The sequence below is a fragment of the Ursus americanus genome, chromosome 10, assembly GCF_024610735.1.
Source record: "Ursus americanus isolate L20-20 chromosome 10, mUrsAme1.1.p, whole genome shotgun sequence".
Lineage (NCBI taxonomy): Eukaryota > Metazoa > Chordata > Mammalia > Carnivora > Ursidae > Ursus > Ursus americanus.
The window spans coordinates 332622-352500 of record NC_142136.1 but is presented as its reverse complement, the minus strand read 5'-3'; the positions used below and the strand labels follow the sequence as shown (position 1 = coordinate 352500).

The window sequence follows — 19879 nt, the reverse complement described above, 5'->3', positions numbered from 1 at the left end:
CCCTGGATCCCACCAGGGACTATCTGTTGTAGGGCCTGGTAAATAAGTCCAGCTCCTTCTCCATTCCCTCCCACCTGGATTAGGAAGAAAATGACAGCCTCCTTCTCTCAGAAAGTGCCCGGTGGGAATTCCTACCACAGCTCTGATGGGTCTCTGGCCAGTGCACCAGGGCATGGGGCAGGGGGCATTTCTCTGGGCCACCTCCTGTCAGGTCCTACATGCTTTTGGCAACTGCAGTGTTTGGGAAGCTTGGGGTTAGGATGCCCAGTGTCAGTCAGGAGCAAAGAGCCTGACCCAAAGGCTCTTGGGTTGTCCAGCCTACAGCGTGGCCCTGCCAAGAGGGCCCCGGGACCATGTGTCCACGGCCTGCTTGCGGTCCCACAGGACGTGCCTGACAGGCCTCCCTGCTATGCAAGTCAAAGGCTCTTGCCTCTTTTCCTGGAGGGTCATCCAGCTTGATGGACTCTGGGTCCTGCTCCTAGGGAAAACACCAAACAGGTAAATAGCAGTAGGACCCGAGGACGGCAGACGTGTGTGCCCGGCCAGCCCTCCCTCTCTTGCCGCTGGCCTCTGGGCGGCTCCTCTTTACCTGTGGCTCTGTCTTTCCACTGTCCGGGTCCAACTTTCCGAGGGCGTCCTGGTTCTTTTCCTGCTTATCTTCCTCTGGGTCTGCCTGACTGTAGGAGGAGTGGGGGCAATGGATTGGGCTGTTGTCAGGGAGATGAGGCTTTGGGCTGGCCCTTTCTCCCCTCGGTGTGGGGAGAGTTCTGCGACGCGCCCCCATGGAGCGGGGTGGGACAGGGTGTGGAGGCCCTTCCTCCTGCTTGGGGGTGGCAGGATGGGTGGCGTGGAGGACGAGGCAGTGCTGCTCGGGGATGGTGCTATGGTGATGCTGGTGGTGCCAGGGCCCTGTCCGCCAAGGGTGCTGCACACCCAGACCTTCCCCAACAGATGAGACCTCTGGCACGCCCAGCAGTCTGGAGAGTCGGGTGTGAACGTTTGCCAAGACAGGAGCCAGCGCCAAGACTCGGGCCATGGCCAGCTGCAGGGGCTGCCCGGGGAAGCAGGAGCGGGGGGAGGGTGGCCCATGTCATCCCCATGTCTCTGGAAACCACCTCTGCTGGACAAAGACCACTTACCAGCTGACATCTTCAGTGTCACTTCGTAGGTCCTTTCCCTGGTCCTCGGACTCTGGGGACGAAGGAGCAGCATTTGTCGTCAGCCTCCCTGGGCCCCGGCCTGGCCCTATGAGGCCTGAGAGGACCACAGCCCAGCCCCTCAGGGAGAGATGGGCCCACAGCCTGGCCCTACAGGGACGGACAGGCCTTCCTGCAGGTGTTGAGTCTGAGAGGACGGTCCCATTTCCATGGGCCGCATCTGAGCCCAGAGCGGTAGTGGTGGCTGGTTCCCTGTAGCTGCTTCCCTCCCTGCCGGCAGCTTGGTCCCCATCCTCCAGCCCGACACACCCAGGGCCCAAGAGGCAAACACAGGGCAGCTGGGGGGGAAATGACAAAGCCTTTGATCACCCTTTGACGGGAGGCCCGGTGAGGCCTCTGAGCAGAGAGGGTACAGCAGAGAGGATTCCCTTCCAGCATCCCGAAGGCTCACAGGTCTCAGGGCTGGGGGCACCTGTGGACCAGGGAGGTGATGGCCGGGCTCTGGGAGGCAGCCTGCACACTTCTCTGCAGAGACCAACAGCGTGGCTGGTCCTCGAGCTCTCCCACACCATCCCTGCCCTGGGCCTGGTCTCGGGGGAGCCCCTGCCCCGTGTCAGGCAACCTGCCTTGGCGGGAGATTCATCTCAGCCCGCCTCCCGGGTGCTCAGTGCACGTGGCCTTGGCCGTGTCGTTGGGACACTTCTGACTCATCCGCGTTCCCTGTGGGTAAGAACTAGGGGTCCTCCATCCTTCTCTCGTCGGCCGCACACACACAGGCTCGGGGACGCCGAGGCAGATGCTGGCCACCCCAGAGACGAAGCCCTAAAGGCCACGGGCAGGGGTCTGAGGAAGTTGGGTGCGGGGTGCAGGGTGCAGCCCTCGGGTCACCAGAGAATATTCCGGGACTTGGTGTCTCTCAAGACATCCCTCAGGGAGGCGCGCAGCCCAGTCTCTACCTCAGAGAACAGGACCTGGTTCAGAAGCAGCGGTTTTCGAGCAGGGATTTTACAATTGATCTCTTCTGGAAAATCTTCAGCAGGCCCTTGCCCGTGGGCACGTGTGTGCGTGTGTGTGCGTGTTGTACGAGACCCGGGCTGGTCCTGAACCTGCTTCTTCTATAATATGTAGCAAGAAGGAAGGAATCCGTACAAAGAGAGACGTGACTTTTTTTCTCCAAGTTAGAACCCCCAGTGCATCTTCTGTCATAAAGGAAGGATAGTAATACTTAAACGTCTGCCGGTCTCGCCCCTTCCCTTTTCCTAAGGCAGCTCTTGCGCGTATCAGGGCTCTGAGCATATGGGGGCAGCGGGTGAGGAGGGCTCAGCCGATGCGTGTCCGGCAGGCAGGCAGAGGGCTAGAGGCAGACGTGTGCTGCTTCTGAGCTGAGTGAGGTCGGAGGACAGACCAGCGGGCTCTCCAGAGGCTTCCCTTTGCGGCCTCGCTTCCTCAGCCGAGATGTGAGTATCTTCAAACTGCTTACAGATTACTCTTTGGCGGTGAGATAGCCCCTGGGGGCCCAGCGGGTGGTGGCGGGCCTGCAGGTGCAGGCTTGGGGTCAGGCCATGGCCACATCCTCTGGACAGCTAGTCAAGTATCAGAAATCGTGTAAACGGCAGTGTGGAGCTGGCTGGGGAGGGGGTGCGACCGTTACCAAGACCCTCTTCAGGACGGGCCTCGATTCTGTGATGGGGGAGCTTGGAGGCCTGACAACACCGCCTTGCACCTTGGGGACACGGCTGAAGGCTTCAGCAGGGCCCCCTGCCCTCGGAGGAAGCCCCCCATTCCTCTCTGGATCCCCCTCCTTGAGCATGCATGAGCAAGGGACGGAGAGCTGGGTGCCAGTCCAGGTTGCCCTCACGCAGGAGGGGTGGCAAGTCGGGCCTGAGTGCTGGAGTCCGGGGCGGGTACTGTGGACACAGACAGCTGCGTGAGCCTGGGCATGTCCCACGGGGGGTCCTGTGCAGGCGGCCAGGGTTGGGGGTAGGCTCAGTGTGTGGCCACCCAAGGTTCTGGCACACGGCTGATGGGTTCCTGCTGTTCCCTCCGACACCAGGCCTGTGCTGAGGCCCACTTGGACAGCAAGGCTGCAGGTGCCCTCTGGCCGCCCCCTCGTCCCATCCATTGGGTTCACTGGCCTGGCTTCTGTGTCCTGCCTGCCCCTGTTCCAGGCAGGTGTGCAGAGGCCCGTGTGGGGCTCCCAGCAGGGCCCCCTCTTCTGGTCCTATTTTACCATGTGGACAGTGGGGCCTGGAGCGGCCTGCCCCATGCACAGCTGGTGAGCCTGCTGCTTTCTGCCCTGCGGGCTCCAGGGAGGCCGAGCCCCTCTGCTGCATCCTGTTCGGGCTGCTGGTCATGCGAGGAAGGGCAGGGCGCCACGGGGACGTCTCTCTGCCGTTCGTCCTGCTTGGGGAGATCCAGCGGTGCTGGTGGGGGTACTCAGAAATGGTGGGGGCCGAGACCGTCCTCTCTTGTGGCTGGTCCCACGGGGGTGTATCAGACAGCCCCATGTCAGTTGGCAATATTGCCTGTGTAGACTTAGGTTGATTTCTTCTTTGGGAAACTTGGGTCTTCTTCAGCGAGCCTGCAGAGGGCTCGTCCTGCTCAGAGGTCTCCCTGGACCGAGGTGGTGAGAGCCTCGCAGTGGCCACCTTGCTGCCAGCCGGTCAGCACCTCCTCTGCCTCCTCCTCCTGAGACAGCACGTCTTCGGATGTTCACACTAAGAGAGCAAAAACTCGGCCCTCGGGCTCAAACAGCAAACCCCATTTCCCGCTTACTGTGTTTCATTTCCATGGCGTCCCGACACCCTCGTAAAGGGCCGCTCGATGGGTGACCTTCCCAGGAGAACCAGAACCGCGGAGGGCCCGGCAAATGACTGAACCAGTCACCTTCATCACTCAGCCAACTCGGGGTCCGGCCCTCCGGGGAGGGGACCCTGAGACGCCTACCAGCTGGGGAGCCCGGGGGGTGAGCCTCAAGGCGCAGCCCACAGGAGGACTAGGTGTTCCGCCCCCGCCCCCACGGCAGCACGCTCAGGGAAGCCTGGGCGGCAAGCAGAGCCGCGTGTAAGTTAGCTGGCCCGTAGCCTGTGTCCACGACCCCCACGGGCTCACTGCTGGCCCTGCCTGGCACGTTCCCTGAGCGGGACCGACCAGAGACGTTCCACGTGGCCGCGGCCCTCTGGATGCACAGCCCGCCTCGCCCCACTCCCGACCTCAGCACAGCTTCCCGTGGCCCGCTCAGTGGGTCCCAGCCCCCAGTCTGGCCACCGGCAGACCCTGGGTCTAGCATGCGCTGCCGGGCCTTCAGGATTCTCAGCAGGGGCAATGGGGCCGGGCTGGAGGGAGGGACGCTGCTGGGGCCTACCCAGCTCCTTGGACGGCTTCTTGATGCAGCTCGGAGGGTCCCCCTTCTGATGCAGGCCGCCCACGCTCCTGTTCCTCTGGAGCTCGGCCATCTCGCTGGCTGCCCTGAGGTGTCCGAGGGCTACCCCCGAGGGAGGGGCCCCAGGGCCCGGCCGGTGCCTCCTGTGGGCGGCCGTGTCCTTCTCCATCCTCCTCCCCTCTGTCAGGCTTTGGAAAAGCAGAGGGACGCGAGCTCCCAAGGGCACCCTCAGATGGACAGCATGTCTTCCAGCCTCTGTCCGATGAGCAGCCCAGTGTGGCCGGGGGCCCCTGTTGCCAAGTGGCCCCTGTGACATCACCGCACAGTCAGAGGTCAGAAGTCAGCCCAGCGCAGCCCTTCCCGCCATTGCCCTCCTTCTGAGGCCTTCGCCAGCCCTCCCCCCAGACTTCCGGTGTGGGGTCGGCCTCAAGCCTTTGGAGGGTTCCTCACAGTCGCGCACCTTTCTTTTCCTTTTAAGGACGACGTCAGCGCGGACCAAACTCAGGCAAAGGCAGCGGCAGTGGTGGTGCCAGGGGCGCTCATCGTGGCGGGGAGGCCCAAGGGGAGGGGACTCCGTGCCGTGTCCGGGTGGACGGGCAGGCGTGAGCTGTGCGACAGCTGGCCGGCGCGGCCCTAACGAGGCGCCCCGTGCAGCTCCGACGCTGGTCCCTCGCAGTCGGGAGGCGGAAGGGCCGAGACGCGGCTCCGCCAGCGCGTGCCTCCCCGTGTCCTCGCGCGGTCGTCCCTCTGCGTGTCCCTGTCCCAACCTTCTGTTTCTTCTGTTCCTCTTCCCTTTGAGTGTAGCTGACACAGCAGTCCGTCGGCTGCCGGAGGGCCACACGGCGTCGCAGCTCGTCTGTGCGTGATGCTGGGCTCACCCCCCCCCCCCCCCCCCCGCGCAGCCGCCTCGGTCACCAGGCCGCGCCCTCCCTGGCAGCTCCGTTTCACCCAGAGGCTGGACCTCCCGCTCCCCTGCAGCCCTGCCCTTCGCCCGCCCACTTTGTTCTCTGCATTTAGGGCTCTGATTCCTTTTCTTTATTCGTTGGGCTTGCCGCCGTCGTTTGGCTCCACGTATCCGTGGAATCACACGGTCACTTGTCCTCATCAGTCTGATTTCGTTCACTTGGCACAGTTCGCGCGAGGTCCAAGCGTGTTCTCGCAAGTGACGCAATCCCGTCTTTCTGACGGCTGAGCACTAGTCCGTTGTCTGTGGCCATCACGTCCCCTTTATGGTTCCTCTGTCGGTGGGACTCGGGCTGCTCCCGTAGAGATAGCGCTGCAGTACACGCGGGGCATGCGGGGCACGCGTCCTGTAAATTACTGTTTGGTACCTGTGGGGTCAATACCAGTAGTGCAATGGCTGGGTCATAGGGTAGCTCTATTTCCAGCTTTTTGAGGACCCTCCCTACTGTTTTCCAGAGTGGCTGCACCAGCTTGCATTCCCACCAACAGTGGAAGAGGGTCCCCTTGTCTCCACATCCTCGCCAACACCTGTTGTTTCATGTCTTGCTGATTTTAGCCGTTCTGACTGGTGTGAGGTGGTCTCATCATGGTTTTGACGTGTATTTTCCTGATAGTGAGTGATGTGGAGCACCTTTTCCTGTGTCTGTTGGCTGCATCCTGGTCTTAGAAGGACACCAGCCGGGGCGCCTGGGTGGCTCAGATGGTTAAGCGTCTGCCTGCGGCTCAGGTCATGATCCCGGGGTCCTGGGATGGAGCCCTGCATCAGGCTCCATGCTTGGTGGGGAGCCTGCCTCTCCCTCTGCCTTTGCTGATTCCCCCTGCTTGTGCTGTCTTGCTCTGTCAAATAAATAAATCGTAGTAGGTGTTTTCCCTGAGCAGAATAAATACTCAGAGCGAAGCAAAGGGGCCTCCCTGATTCCACGTGCACTTCTAGCCCTTCCGAAACACTTCACAGCATCCCCGCTCACAGGAGGGCTCCGGTCACCCAGCCCAGGGGCTGGCGCAGCTGCTGACGTGGTGCCAGGTCCCCGAGGGCAGAGTCTGGGAGAGGCCACAGGACCGAGGCCAGGATGGTGGGACGCTTAGTCTGTCTGGAGGAAGAGGTGGACACAGACTGAGGGCCCTATAAGCCACTGTGACCTGTCAGAGGGGTCCTGGGAGAGGGGCTTCTGGTTCCACGTTCCCTGAGGTGCTCTCCTTTCTGTCCTCCCACGGGGGCAGAACTTCCCTGGGTCCCTCCTCGGAGCCGCCCAGGGGCCCTGCTGTGGACGCTCATGTCCTGGCTGACCGGTGTTGGTGGCCTCTGTCCTGGCGGCCTCATGGGCCCCTCATGGGCCTCTGTCCTGGCAGCCCCCCACCCAGCCTGGTGCCATCCCACTGCCTGGAGGGGCCGGAGGGAAGCAGCGATGGCACTCCCCTCCCCAAGTCCATGCCCCCAGGGAGGGGCTGACCCCCAACCCCCCAAGTCCGACCTGGTGCCCCAGAGCCAGACCACTTGGTTCTTTCCTAACAGCTGAGTTAGGCTGGAATTAAAACAGCAACGGAATGAAAACCACATGGAAAGAAGGAATAGGGACACGACGTGCCCTTGATCTGGGGGCGGTCTCCCCCAGGCCCCCCACCGTGCATGCAGCCCCCTCCCTCCACCAGTCCAGGTGGGACAGGGCCCTCCCCAAGCCTCTCCTGCTGCTCCCCCTCGGATGCCTGCCCGTGTCTGGTCCTGGAGCTCGAGCCCACAGACTCTCGGAGATGGCAGCACGTGCTGGAGCCTGTCCTACCCTTCCTGGACTGACGCCGGTCTCCATCCTCAATGCAGGTGCCCAGCAGGACACACTCGGACGGACTCAGAGCACCCGACCCCTCGTCTTTCCATCCCAGCGCACTGGTTTCCGGCTTGCTCCAAAGGCCCACAGCTGAACCTCGCCGCCACAGATCTGTCACCCAGCCTCCCACACGCCCCACTCTGCCACGCACCCCATCTCCCACGTGCACCAGTATCAAACCAGTCCTCAGAAAGAATAAAACGTCTGTTTTAATTGGCCAGTAAAATACATTGCAAATCATTAGCATCTTATAAACAGAAACATTAAGTTACAAATCCATGTTAAAAATTGCAGTTCAGTGCAGCCTAATAGCTGTGTGTCCCAAAGTTTATTTTTTGCAAGATTTTCCTCCACCGCTTTCGTGACAAGTAACGTTACTATCTGCCATTGTTCAGAGTCTGAAGGACAGTATTTGCAAATAAAAGCAGAGATGGCAGAAGGTCTGTGTGTTTGAACAGTGCTCTCCAAGCTCGAAGGCTCACTGCCCCACGTCAGGACCCCCCGCCCCAACAGAAAAGCACCCACCACTGCCTGGCATCTTCTGGGGGCTTCACAGAGACCCAGCAAAGCGCTGCTCCTGGGGGCTGGGGGTCTGCAAGGCTCAGGAGTCCGCGTCCCTTGGTGTCTGGAGGGCCTTCCACCGGCTTCTGGGAGAAGCAGCTCACTCCCTTTGTGGCCCTGCTGGGCACCCTCCCCTGTGAGGAGTACAGGTCTAGATGTACTGAGGTACTTGGTATCAAAGAGCACACTAGAAACGGTTCTTTAAAAACACTAAGAAAAACAGCTTGGAAATAATGCATGTTTCTATTTTTGGAACCTTCCCCAAACTTCCAGAAAGGTTGGCTGCTGTGGATTCTACTTTAAGTTCCACTAACAGCAAACCAGCCACTTTTGCTTGAAGGGGGCTGGGGTGGACGCTCAGCATGGCCCGTCGCCGGCTCCGGCAGCGCCCGCAGCCCACGGGAGAGGGACACCGACGTCTGGGAGAGCAGACTGGAACCCCCCCAAGTACTCTCTGCAGAAGGACCCCGTCCCCCCAAACACCAGGAGCATCCTCGCATTGGGGTCTTCGTGCAGGACCGCACAATGAAGCCACACACGGACCTTCAGCCAGGATTACCGCCAACGTCAACGGCCGGAACCGGAGGGCCGGAGCCCACGGCCGCCAGCAGGCAGCCTCGCAGGAGACAACGCGCACAGCGTCCTGGTTTTGCTGAAGCAGTGTGTGTGAAAGGAGAGGGCCGGAGGGCTCCACGGGCACGGGCACACAGAGCCCAGCCAAGGCGAAAGTGCACAGGACACACAAGCGCTAAGTCTGCAGGGGGCACGACGTCCCTGGCGCCTCCTTCCAGAGAGGCCAGCTAGGTCGCCTGCCACCTGTGTGAGGTCAGCGCACCAGCAACCCCGCCACGGCCCCTGGAGCGTCTCGGAGGCGAGCCCAGCGCTGCTCAGAGGGGAGCTGCAGAAGCGTGGATCCCTTGCTCTACTGTCCTGTCTCTGTTCCCTCCTTCCCGAAGACTGCGGCTTTCCCGAGCAGCACAGGGCACCGTCCTGGGACAGAACATCCTGCTTCAGATGGAATGGGTGGAGGTCTCGGACTGCTGCCTGATGTAACTCTGGAAGCTCTTGTCGCCAATGGGGTGCTCCCTGCAAAGGAGGTGGGGGAGGGGAAAGTGAGGCAGCGCTCCGGTCGCCAGTGCCCATGAGCACGTTTCCACACTCTTTTTTCCTCTCTTTAAATGTGATACGTGGTCATCGTAATCATTGTGAAAAATACAGACAAGCAAAGAAAAAAAGACTTAGCCGGAATCACCTACGGAAGTGTACCTGTGGCCTAGAAACAGGCACAGGGGTGGGATTTCTGGCCCATTAAAGCCTGATTTTGGAAGCAACGGATCTGGAGACAGGAGGGACTGGGAGGCAGGAGGGTCTGGAAGGTCTAGGAGGGTGTGGAGGCAGGAGGTTAGGGAAGGGCTGCCCCCGGGACACTGTCCAGCAGACCCTGGGGAGTACGGGGAGGCTGCCCCAGTCCTCATGGGTGCATGCAGGCGGCCTTAGGGGCGTTACGGCTATGCTCTGCCCCAAAAAGCTCCTTGCAGTCCCTTCCCTTCCACCTTTGCCAAGAGCTCCCCTGCCATCCCGATGCCATACTCACTGGCTCCCGTACTTGGTCTTCTTGAACTTGTCCCTTTTGTACTGGGCGTGCTCCTGTTCCAGGGCCGCGACCCCAGCGATGACCTGCTTTAGTGTCTTGTAGGTCTCCTGGGGGTCGTCGATGATGAATGTCGAGTACTCCTCCTGCTCCGGTCCGTCGTACACAGACCTGCTGCCACAGGCCTCTGCGGCGTTGGGAGGGGCTGGAGGTCAGGGCAGGAACTCCACGGGCAGCCTGCCCAGGGCAGGGCGACCGTTCCCACGCAAGCGCACAAAAAAGCAGAAGCCGGTCCCAAGAGCCGGGCCATGCTGAGCCCCGGAGAAGCCAGGGTCCACCGCCCCGTCTGACCAGCCTGTCTCCTGGGCAACCTGCGTCTGTCCACACCCCACTGCTCACCAGACCACAACCGGCACATGTTTGTTCCTGGACACTGGGCTGGGGGGACTCGAGGGCCTCTGGGGTCACCCAGGCTCGCCCTGGGGAAACGACCTCAAGGAAAGCCCCATCTTAGAAAGAGGGGCCAGGGCGTCACTCACCTAGCATTTACGTGCACACCCTGTGGCTCGAACATGGGGCACAAGGTGCAACAGAAGCCGTCCTCATGGGTGTCACCTCTTAGCTAGTCTGCACGGGCAGCGTCCTAGGACCTCTGTCACCCCCACCTGCCAGACACGTGACTTTCTCGTTGGACCACCTCACTCTAGTTGAAGAGCACGCTGTGGCCTCCAGGCATCCAAGAGGAGCGCCCAAACACCTGAGCTGAGCCTGGGCCCCCGCGACCTGTTCCCCAAACACCTGAGCTGGGCCCTCCATTCCAGGGCCACAGAGAGACCGGGTGAGAAGACATGCCACCTGGACAGCACCTGCCCGGGCGAGAAGACATGCCACCTGGACAGCACCTGCCCGGGTGAGCCAGCATCTAGGGCTCCTCACCCATCGGCACTGTTGCTTCATGATCACAGCAGCTCTGGGGTCCACTTCACTGTCTTTATTTCCAACCCAGGAGAACTCTCTTAATTCTTACTGAAAAATCACAAGTCTGTACAAAGGAAAACTGGGAAGATTGAAAGTTTCAAAGAACAAGAGGATCTGACAGGAGAAGGGTAAGCAACGTCAACACGAGGGCCGAACGAGCAGAGGAGGGAAAGGCGGGGAGACCCGGTGGGCAGCGCGCTGACTGGAGTTCAGCCTTTCTCTTTTCACATAAAACGCAGGGTTATGGTCCCCGGTGCCGGACCGCCTGGACTCCCTCCCCAAGGCCGCCACTTGTGGGAACTACTGGGCCTGGAGCAGGTTACTTATGTCCCAGCCTCAGCGAGCCCTTCTGGGAAGTGGGGGCACCGGTGTCCCTGAGAGGCTCCTGCCCGGGGGCCTGGCAGTGCCCGTGAGCTGTGCTGTTATAAAGACAGCCAGCGTGGACAGGTGAAGAGGGATCGCCCCTGAACAAGCACGTGTCTGTGATCATTGCGAATGGCAGAAACAAACAGACTCTCACTGCCAGTGTGGTGCTGGGGGAGAAGGCGGACGTCTTCATCACACAAGGGTCTGCGGCTTCAGAGGACTGCAGGCCCTGAGCGGAGCGAGGAGGGCAGTGGAGGTGGCTCGGATAAGCATATTGCAGCCAGGGCCAGGCCCTGCTCGGCCCCCCAACTGCCTTATGGGGGCCGTGTGATTGGATCCCGGATTAATCCAGGCGGTTAGGCCATTTCATGGAAGAGGACATCAGGGCTTGCCCAGTGGTCTCACAGCAGACGCCAAAGCTATGTCTGGATCGAGGCCTGGGAATCGTGGATGGATCCCATGCAGGGCACCAAGAAGCGCGGCCTGAGTGGGCGAGTGCTGGGAGTGACCTGGGGCCAGACTGTGGGTGGCTGGTTGTGTGGGAGACACGGCTCGATGCCCTGTGAGCCCCAACCTTCCCAGCACCCTGATAAACGGGCACTCGTGCCTACTTTGCAGAGGAAGCAAGTTGCTAACCCAGGACACACCACAGAGCGGGGACCCTGCTGCCACTTGAAAAGTGCATCTGCATTAATCTCAGCCCCGTGGCTCAAGCCCCCGCCAAGCCCCGCACTAACCCTTCCCTGCCTGAGGGACTGGGTTCCACTGTCGGCAGATTTCAGGGGGAGCAATAAAGAACCAGGGTGAGCCCAAGGGAGGGTGGCCAGCGGAGTCCACGCCACATGATGGGGGGAGGAGACCAAATCTCTCCTCTTGCACAGGCAACTGTACCACTGCCTCCTCCGAGGCCAAAAGGCTGCCATGCCCAAGGGGAAAGGACTGCCTGTGTCAGGTAGAAATAAGCCCCATGGTCCCAGTGCTCAAGAGAATATTCGGACTAATATGAAGGGAGTGTCTCAAGATGATTAGATCGCCGCCGACAAACTCTCTGCCTCAAAGAAGCACTGAGACTCCAGGCAGAGGCCCGAAGATAGTCTGAGAAGTGATTCAGGGCTACAGTGCCCAAGCCAGGTGCACCGTAAGATCTCAAGATCTCCAATCATGATGACACTATGAACACTTGTCCAGATGACTCCTACACTGGGAGGGAGGCTCTTTCATCCACGCATCCTCCATCCATCCATCCATCCATCCATCCATCCATCCAACCATCCATCCATCCATCCATCCATCCATCCATCCATCCATCCAACCATTATCCATTACCTACCCATCCATCATCCATCCATTAAACCCATAATCCACCCATCATCCGTCCATCCAACCATGCATACACCATCACCATCCATCCTTGATTCACCCATCATCCATCCATCACCCACCCACCCATCACCCATCATCCATCGTCTATACAACATCCACCCACCATCTATCGATCCATCATCCATCATCCACCCATCTGTCATCCACTGCCTGTCCATCCATTCATCCAGAAAACAGGTATTCAGTTCTTCTTTCATGTCAGGCCCTGGGGTAAATAGGACCTCTTTCTGCTCTCAAAGGGTCAAGTATACTGAGGGGAAACAGATCAGAGATGCCAATCATGGCAATGACAGAGACATACACAGGGTTAGAAAAAGCTCCCCAGAGGAGGAGACTTACAAGACAAACAGGTATTAGCCAGACGAAGGGGGCAGAGGGTGGCATTAGGGCAGAGGCATGGGGGCCGGCAATGGTGCGATGCTGAGGTGACCCCAGGTTGGAAGCAAGAGGGAGACAATGTGTGGAGAGAGGTCGCTGGAAGGAGGTTGATCATGCAAGGGTTAGCCTCCTTCATGAACCTGGATCTCACATGGTGGCTTCAACCTAAGACTCCTTGACCTTCCTCTGTTCTGGTCACTCCTCTCAGTGTGCGGGGAAGGGACTGCTACCTTGAGGCCTGGTATAGCCCCAGGGCCACTGCTGCATGGCCGCCTAGAACCTTGGAGCCAAGGGCTGTGTGTGGCACGCTTGCTGGGGGAGGTCCCACCGGGGTGGGTGTGGGTGTGCACCGTGTGTGCAGGTCCTCACGGAGCGTCTGTTCAAGCGTGTAAACACGGTTGTCTTGCATGTGCGTGCATCCATGTGTGACCGTGCACGTGCCTGGGGCCTGACAGACGCTCGAGGAGTCACCCGAGGCTGCACGAGGGGACCAGAGGCCACGCGTGGCTGAGCTCACAGACGGAGAGCTCACCACAGCATGCTCACCAGAGTAGGACCAAAGTACGTTCCAGGCCGAGGCCCACCGCTGACACTGCTGGGTTAGACCAGGAAAAGGGAAAGTTTCCACGCAGCTTTACTTCACATTCAGAGTGGGACTTACAGGCCCTCATGTGCCTCCCAGTGGGCTCTTGTTACGCTCGCCTCTCCTGAGCTGTAAACCCCGGACAATCATCTCCACGTCACCTGACGTCTGCAGAACATAAAAGGCAACTAACGCCGAGGACGGTCGGCTGCACAGATATCGCGTCTGCAGCTTCTGGGCACGCGCACACACATACCGCCACGTGAACGCTCCCACGGGTGTCCACACACCCACACGTGTCCCACACACACACACGCATGCATCCGTCTGGAAGACACAGAGGATGAACCCTCAGTCTGGGGTCTGGGAGGGTATTAAACGTAGGACCTTCTCGAGAACTTGGCAGCTCACAGGCTGCAACTAAATCCCATCTCAAAGTTACCTACAGAATCGGTTATTAAAGCAGATCCTCGCACCTGCCTAACCTGCAGAGAGCGCTTCCCCCTTCAGCCCACAAATGAGAACACGCACGCAGACCACAGGGGCTCCCAGGGCCGGTCATCCCTGCAGAAAGCTCTGGGTGTCCCTGGGAGCCCAGCCAGGTGTCTCCAGAGCCACCTGCCCCCTCCTGCGACGACACGCCAGGCCGTGCCGAGCTCACCTTGCATTTTCTCCAGTTTGCTCATGTACGAGTTAAAGAGGGAGTAGATGCGCTCGGTCTCTCGGTCCCCATCGATGTCCAGCTGGATGTTTGCTGGGAGGCCGCTGCCCGAACACAGCGAGATCAGAGCAGAAAGAACGATGGTGTCAATCATCTCCTCTTTTTAAAGATCATTAGATAACGGGGTGATCCTGAGAAGTGAACTTATCCCCGACGGGGCTGTGGCGCTCATGTGTGGTCTGTGGACTAGCTCGCGAGCACAAGAAGTGCCCGTCCACAGGCTCGGAGGACCGGAGGCCTACAGACCTGCTGAGACAGCAGGCAAACGAGCCATGCTTGTTTTGCCAGGACAAGAAATGATCTGGACTAGGAGGAGCCCCCCTCCCGAGGCACAGGGGCCGTGTGCCCTGAAGGGTCGGTCTGCTGCCCCGGGGGGGACGGCCAGGTCCCTGCTCCTCCCCCAGCCTGCGTTGGCTCCAGCCCCTGCCCATGGCTGTAGCAGGGTCCCAGCCCCTAGACCCGGTGCTCAGCCTCTCCTGGGCCGGACCCACCTCTGTGAGCTTTGGGGGTATTCCTCCCACCCACAGCCACACCGGACAGCGGTCGTCACAGTTCTCACAGGTCACATGGGGCACCCTGAGGGCACCCAGGCCTCCTTCCAAAAGGGGCAGAGAGGAGCCTCTTGTGACCCTCAGGAAGCCCAGCTCACGGTGGGGCAGGGAGGTAAGGGAGATGGTGTGCAGACGATAGCTGCAGAAACCAAAGGGGGTGTGAGCAAGATGGTGGACTGCTTCCAGGCTCTTCTAGAAGAAACACGACAGCACCCTGCCCCTGGAGTCTTCCCTCTGCATGGAGCACCTTCCTTCACTGCCACCCACCCCCAAGGACCACTAGGACCCCTGGCAGAGACAGGAGGACCCACGAGGATGAGCCCCGGGCTCTCTTGCACGAAGGCTCCTTAACAATCGAGAGAACAGTCTGGGAGACTCGGCTGTGCACATGCAGCTTGCCAAGCCCCAATGCAACCCCTTGGCCAAACTTCCTGGTACAGTGCACAAGCCGGACAACTGTGCTTGGCCACATGGGGTGGATGTGAGACAGGGAAACTGAAGGGACCCCATGAAAAAAAAGGCCCATTGTTTCGTTTTTTTTCTTTGCTCCATTTCCAGCTTCTCCCCTTCTCCCCCTCTCTCTCCCCCTCTCTCCTTCTCCCCTCCATATACAAATATTCAATACACTCTGCTCTCGCTTCCTGCTGGCTGGGGTGTGATTTCTGTCCTCTTGGCTGGTCCTGTGGGACCCGCTCTCTGCCTGCATGGGCTGGAAGGGTCCTGGGGGCTGGAGAGGCACAGGCATACCCGGTGCAGGGGGAGCAGCCCGGGGCCGTGTCCGAGGAGGCCCTGCAGCATAGCCAGTGGCCGTTCAGGTAGGCAGACGGGTGGTAGACAGTGAGGCGCTTCTTGTTGCACTGGCTGACCTTGGTGAGGACGTCGATCCAGGCCTTGGCCTCCACACAGTTGTTGGCCTGGATGTACAGCGCTCGCTCGGGCTGGATGACCTGGAACATCTGAGGAGACAGTGAACAGGCTCAGAGAGGCTTCACAGCAAGACAGCGAGACTGGGGCTCGAGGTCCATCTGTATGGATGCGGACAGGCCCGGGGCTGCAGACGGGGTTGGGGGGGGACCGGACAGGCCCAGGGGCTGCAGACGGGGTGGGGGGGACCGGACAGGCCTGGGGCTGCAGACGGGGTGGGGGGGGGACCGGACAGGCCCGGGGCTGCAGACGGGGTGGGGGGGGACCGGACAGGCCCCGGGGGCTGCAGACGGGGTGGGGGGGGACCGGACAGGCCCAGGGGCTGCAGACGGGGTGGAGGGGGGGACCGGACAGGCCCAGGGGCTGCAGACAGGGTGGAGGGGGGGACCGGACAGGCCCCGGGGGCTGCAGACGGGGTGGGGGGGACCGGAAAGGCCCCGGGGGCTGCAGACGGGGTGGGAGGGGGACCCCGGGGGCTGCAGATGGGGTTGGGGGGGAACCAGAAAGGCCCCGGGGGCTGCAGACGGGATGGGGGGGGAACCAGAAAGGCCCCGGGGGCTGCAGACGGGGTGGGGGGGGACCCCGGGGGCTGCAGATGGGGTGGGGGCGGGACTGGACAGGCCCGGAGGCTGCAGACGGGATGGGGGGGAACCAGAAAGGCCCCGGGGGCTGCAGAAGGGATGGGGGGGGAACCGGACAGGCCCCGGGGGCTGCAGACGGGGTGGAGGGGGGGACCGGACAGACCCCGGGGGCTGCGGCACGCACAAAGGGCTTTCAGCTGTCCTTGAATCTGACAGAGCCACAAGCCACAGCCTTCCCCTGGGGCTCAGGAGACTGAAGTGACTCAGCCGGTCACCCCTGGTCAGCCTGGCCAAGGCACTCTGCTTCCTCGGGTCTCCAGGGGCTCCATTTGAAAATAAAGGAGTGGCACTGTTTGTCTCCCTCCTGCGGTTCACTGCGCCCATGACAGAAATACAGCTGATTTCTCTGGGTCGCCTGTTTTTCCTAAGCTGGGGCAGGCTTCTGTGCAAGGTGCATCAGAGCCTAGCCTGCCCATGTTCCTGTCCTCACTCCACACCTACCTCAGGACCTTCGTATGTGCTGCTGTGTCCATCTGAAAAACTCCACCCGCCCCACCTGACCAGGAGGCTGCCCCTCCTCCTTCTAGGTCAGGGTGACTTCCTCTCAGGCTTCTCAGAGCCTCCACCGCCTTTCTTGTTATGCATTCAACCACCAGGCACTGCCCTGGGTTCTGGGGACACAGTGTGGCCCAAACAGAGTTTCCATCGTCATGAACTTCCAGCCAGCAAGGAGGATAAGGACAACCACAAAGCGTAAGGGCTGCGTACCTTGGAGGAGAAGTCAGGCAAGAACTTTCTAAACAAATGACCCAGCTGACGTCAGAAAGATGACTAAGAGATAATGAAGCTGAGTGGGAGAAGCAAAAAATGGAGAGTCTTGGGCAGAAGGACCAGTTGGTGCAGAGGTCCCGGGGCAGTGGGGACGGGAGGCGCGGGGGTCCCGGGGCAGCGGGGAGGGCCGGGTGCTCCCAGGAGCAAGCCAGGCTGTACACAGAAGGTGGGGTAAGTGGGGGAGGTGGGCAGGCCTGGGCCCTGGAGGGCTCTCAGGCGGGACTTGTAAGAGGGCCAGGAATCAGAATGTCAAAGATGGTGGTGGGCTTTTCCAAGGGGAGAGGGTGTGCATGGAGAGGGGGAACAGGAGTTGTGGATCTGGGGAGAGAAGCTGTATGTCCGAGTTCCTGAGCAAATAGCTGGGCCTTCCTCACAGAGACCCGAGCCCCGGCCCAACTTGCACACATGCACTGTTGCACGGGCCTCAGACTGCGCGAACCTGCGTATGACTGCGATCCCCAATGGAGTGAACCCCTAGACAGAGTTTTGTCTTGACTGTCCTCACAAACTGGCCCCTCTAACAGGACTCGGCGCGACGCGGGCTCTCTCCCAAATGGACTTAGCCCCAAACGTAACTGGCTCTGACAGAAGGCAGCAAGAGAAAACTGGCTGATATGCTAAGATCAGGTGATTCTAACCCTAAATGAAGGGCCAGATGGAATGAAAATGCCGTTTGTAGGGTGTTTTCCACACCTGCGCCCTGCTGAACGTCTGGGAGTGCCACGGGCTGAGGACACGGTGCTCCCAGGCACGCTCCTGCAGAGGCTGCATCATGGGCCTGGGAACGGACCCCACGCTACTGGGTGCCGACACAGAGGAGACGGGCATTCCTCCTGGAGCAGGTGCAATGGCCTTAACGCCCCTCGGGCCCAGGGAAAACACCACCATCTGCCTCGGGGCCACCTGCTTGCCCAAGAACCACCTCCAAGGGTCCGGGTGAAAGGACAGTGCAGGGTGAGTGGGAACTGCTGTCTGTGGGCTGGGCCGTCCCACCATGGGACGGCCTTCCCCACCCTCCCAGCCAGCGCCACCCACGAGGGCTGTGGAGTCCATCTCAGACCCAGACAGAGACGTGAGCTCATCAGTCCTCCTCCTCAGCAACCCCGGGCCAACATCAGCCCCATCACAGCTGAAACAGACCCACTGTGTCCCCCACACACCCAGTGTGGCCTCAGGCACCTACTGAATACTAGGTGTATTGAGCTATGCCAATGAGCAAGACAGGCAGACACGGCAGACGAAGACAGGTCAGAGCCCTTGTCAGCTCCTGGGAGGCAGACCCTGACTTGGGGACCTTCCTATAAACCCTGAACGCAGCGTCTGTAGGAGAGCCTGCGGGGTGAGACGGTGTGCATCTTCTCAGGGCCAACGGTTACTGTGGATGGCTCCTGGCGTCTGAAGAGGTTCTCAAGCAATGCAGAGCTGCCACAACATCCAATTTCCCTGAAGCCCATGCTGCTGGCGGGCAGGGGCGGCTGAGAACGCTCAGGAAGACACGAACAGTGAAGCAAGTGACCGGGACACAGGGAAAGGAGGGCTGGGGCCACTGGGGATGGACCACGCATGCAGGCTGTCAGGATAGAAGGTCGGGTCTGAGTTCCCACCCCCACACGAGTGGCGTGGGCTCCTGCAAGCTCCTTCCACCTCTGTGAGCCTCTCTGTTCCTCTGGGGACTGGGCCGGAGTTGTAACTCCCCCTCAGGATGTTTACGGGGAGGAAGCTATCCCAGGACACGGTGCCAACCCCAGAGCTGGTGCTCAAACAGCTGCCCGTGACCTCAGAGAACAAGGACTCCAGGGTCTGGAAGGTGTCCCTGCTGAGCGCACGGACAGCGCCAGCTAAGCCAGCTCTTTCCGCGGACAGCCACTTTCTGAATCTTAAAGAGAACAAACTTTAAAATCGTCAACACCTTGAGAACATCTCTCTCTCATCTTAAGGAGTCGGGACTTTTTAAGCAAAGGGTTCCAAGTTACCACCCTTGGTTAGGACCGCTGCGGGACCTCCCCTGAAGAATGCGATACCACATTGACACGTTGTGAGGGCAGTGAATCAACACTGGCAGAGGCCCGGGCAGTGTGCTTCACACAGTTTGCTGGCATCGACCCCGGACTCCAGAGTACGGCTGTCATCTGCAGGCGAGGGCACGGAGGCTGGACGGCGCGCCCCCCGCGTGCCGAGGTCGGGGGGTACTCCCACAGGAGGGGCAGTCCCGCCATCAGCATCATCGGGGAGAACTGGCCAATGGGCCGTCTTTCTGTCCACACCAGCCCTCAGCCAGAAGTGTGGACAGGAGGAAGAGCTGCAGAGAAATGCCCCAAGCCAGGGCTGCTGGCTGAGACTGGGTCTGGATCAAGAGAGAAGCAGCACTCTCTCCCTAGGGAAGCTGACAGGGCAGAGGCCACGCTGCCTGTCAAACCCGCTAGGTCAGGGTTTCTGTAAAGCTGAAGAGGGGGAATGATTTGTAGCCTTTTACGTTTGAATAATTATTTGTTATTTACCTCTCACCTTGCTCTAAAAGAGACTGCAAATGACTTAGATAAAATATATCTAAAGAAACAAGAATTTAGAAAATTAGGAACAGAGAACCAGAAATGGGACCAGATGGAGAAAAGAATGAGACAGCAGAATGCAGACATAGGGTCCATGCTGAGGGCTGTGGGGGTACGGGGGGCCGTCGGTACCCTCAGGCACCTCACCACCTGAGCTCAGCAGGGACGGTGTCCCCAGGGACGCTGGACGCCACCCAGGCCAGCGAGGCTGCAGGGACCCTTCCTACACAGACCCCGAGCCTCCCGAGAACAAGGCCTCCAGGTGGCCAGTGTGAGCGCACGCTCCCCCAGAGCCTGGAGACCGCACAGGAGGTGACAAGAGTTGACCCAGCAGCCACGGCGGCCACGGCAGTGGGCAGGGGCACTTCCTCCCCTACTGAGCTTCAAGGCGTGTGGTGACAAGAAAACCTTCCTGGCCACACGGATGGTCCCCACGAGGTCTGTGTTCATCAGGCGGTAAGCAGACCTGACGTGCAGGCCCTCCCGCAGGACCTTCTGTGGGAACACACAGGAAGTCTGTCCCTCCACAGCCTCCTCTAAAAATCACAGCTGATGAC

At 60.3% G+C, this 19879-nt stretch overlaps 2 protein-coding genes across 2 annotated transcripts in view; both read right to left on the bottom strand.

The window, feature by feature from the left end:
* Positions 1-4708, bottom strand: part of C10H13orf46 (chromosome 10 C13orf46 homolog) — an 11012-nt gene extending 6304 nt beyond the window's left edge. The window contains 3 exon segments of the mRNA XM_045772970.2: positions 431-677; positions 1140-1191; positions 4522-4708. Coding sequence (XP_045628926.2) covers positions 431-677; positions 1140-1191; positions 4522-4708 — 486 coding nt within the window.
* Positions 4709-7516: 2808 nt separating this feature from the next.
* The window catches only part of RASA3 (RAS p21 protein activator 3), a 107335-nt gene continuing 94972 nt past the window's right edge, over positions 7517-19879 (bottom strand). Inside the window, exons 21-24 of the mRNA XM_045772893.2 lie at positions 15185-15393; positions 13827-13930; positions 9481-9664; positions 7517-8972 (exon numbers count right to left, since the gene is read on the bottom strand). Of these exons, the coding sequence (XP_045628849.1) occupies positions 8897-8972; positions 9481-9664; positions 13827-13930; positions 15185-15393 (573 nt within the window). The 3' untranslated portion in view covers positions 7517-8896. The remainder of the gene's footprint in view (positions 8973-9480; positions 9665-13826; positions 13931-15184; positions 15394-19879) is intronic.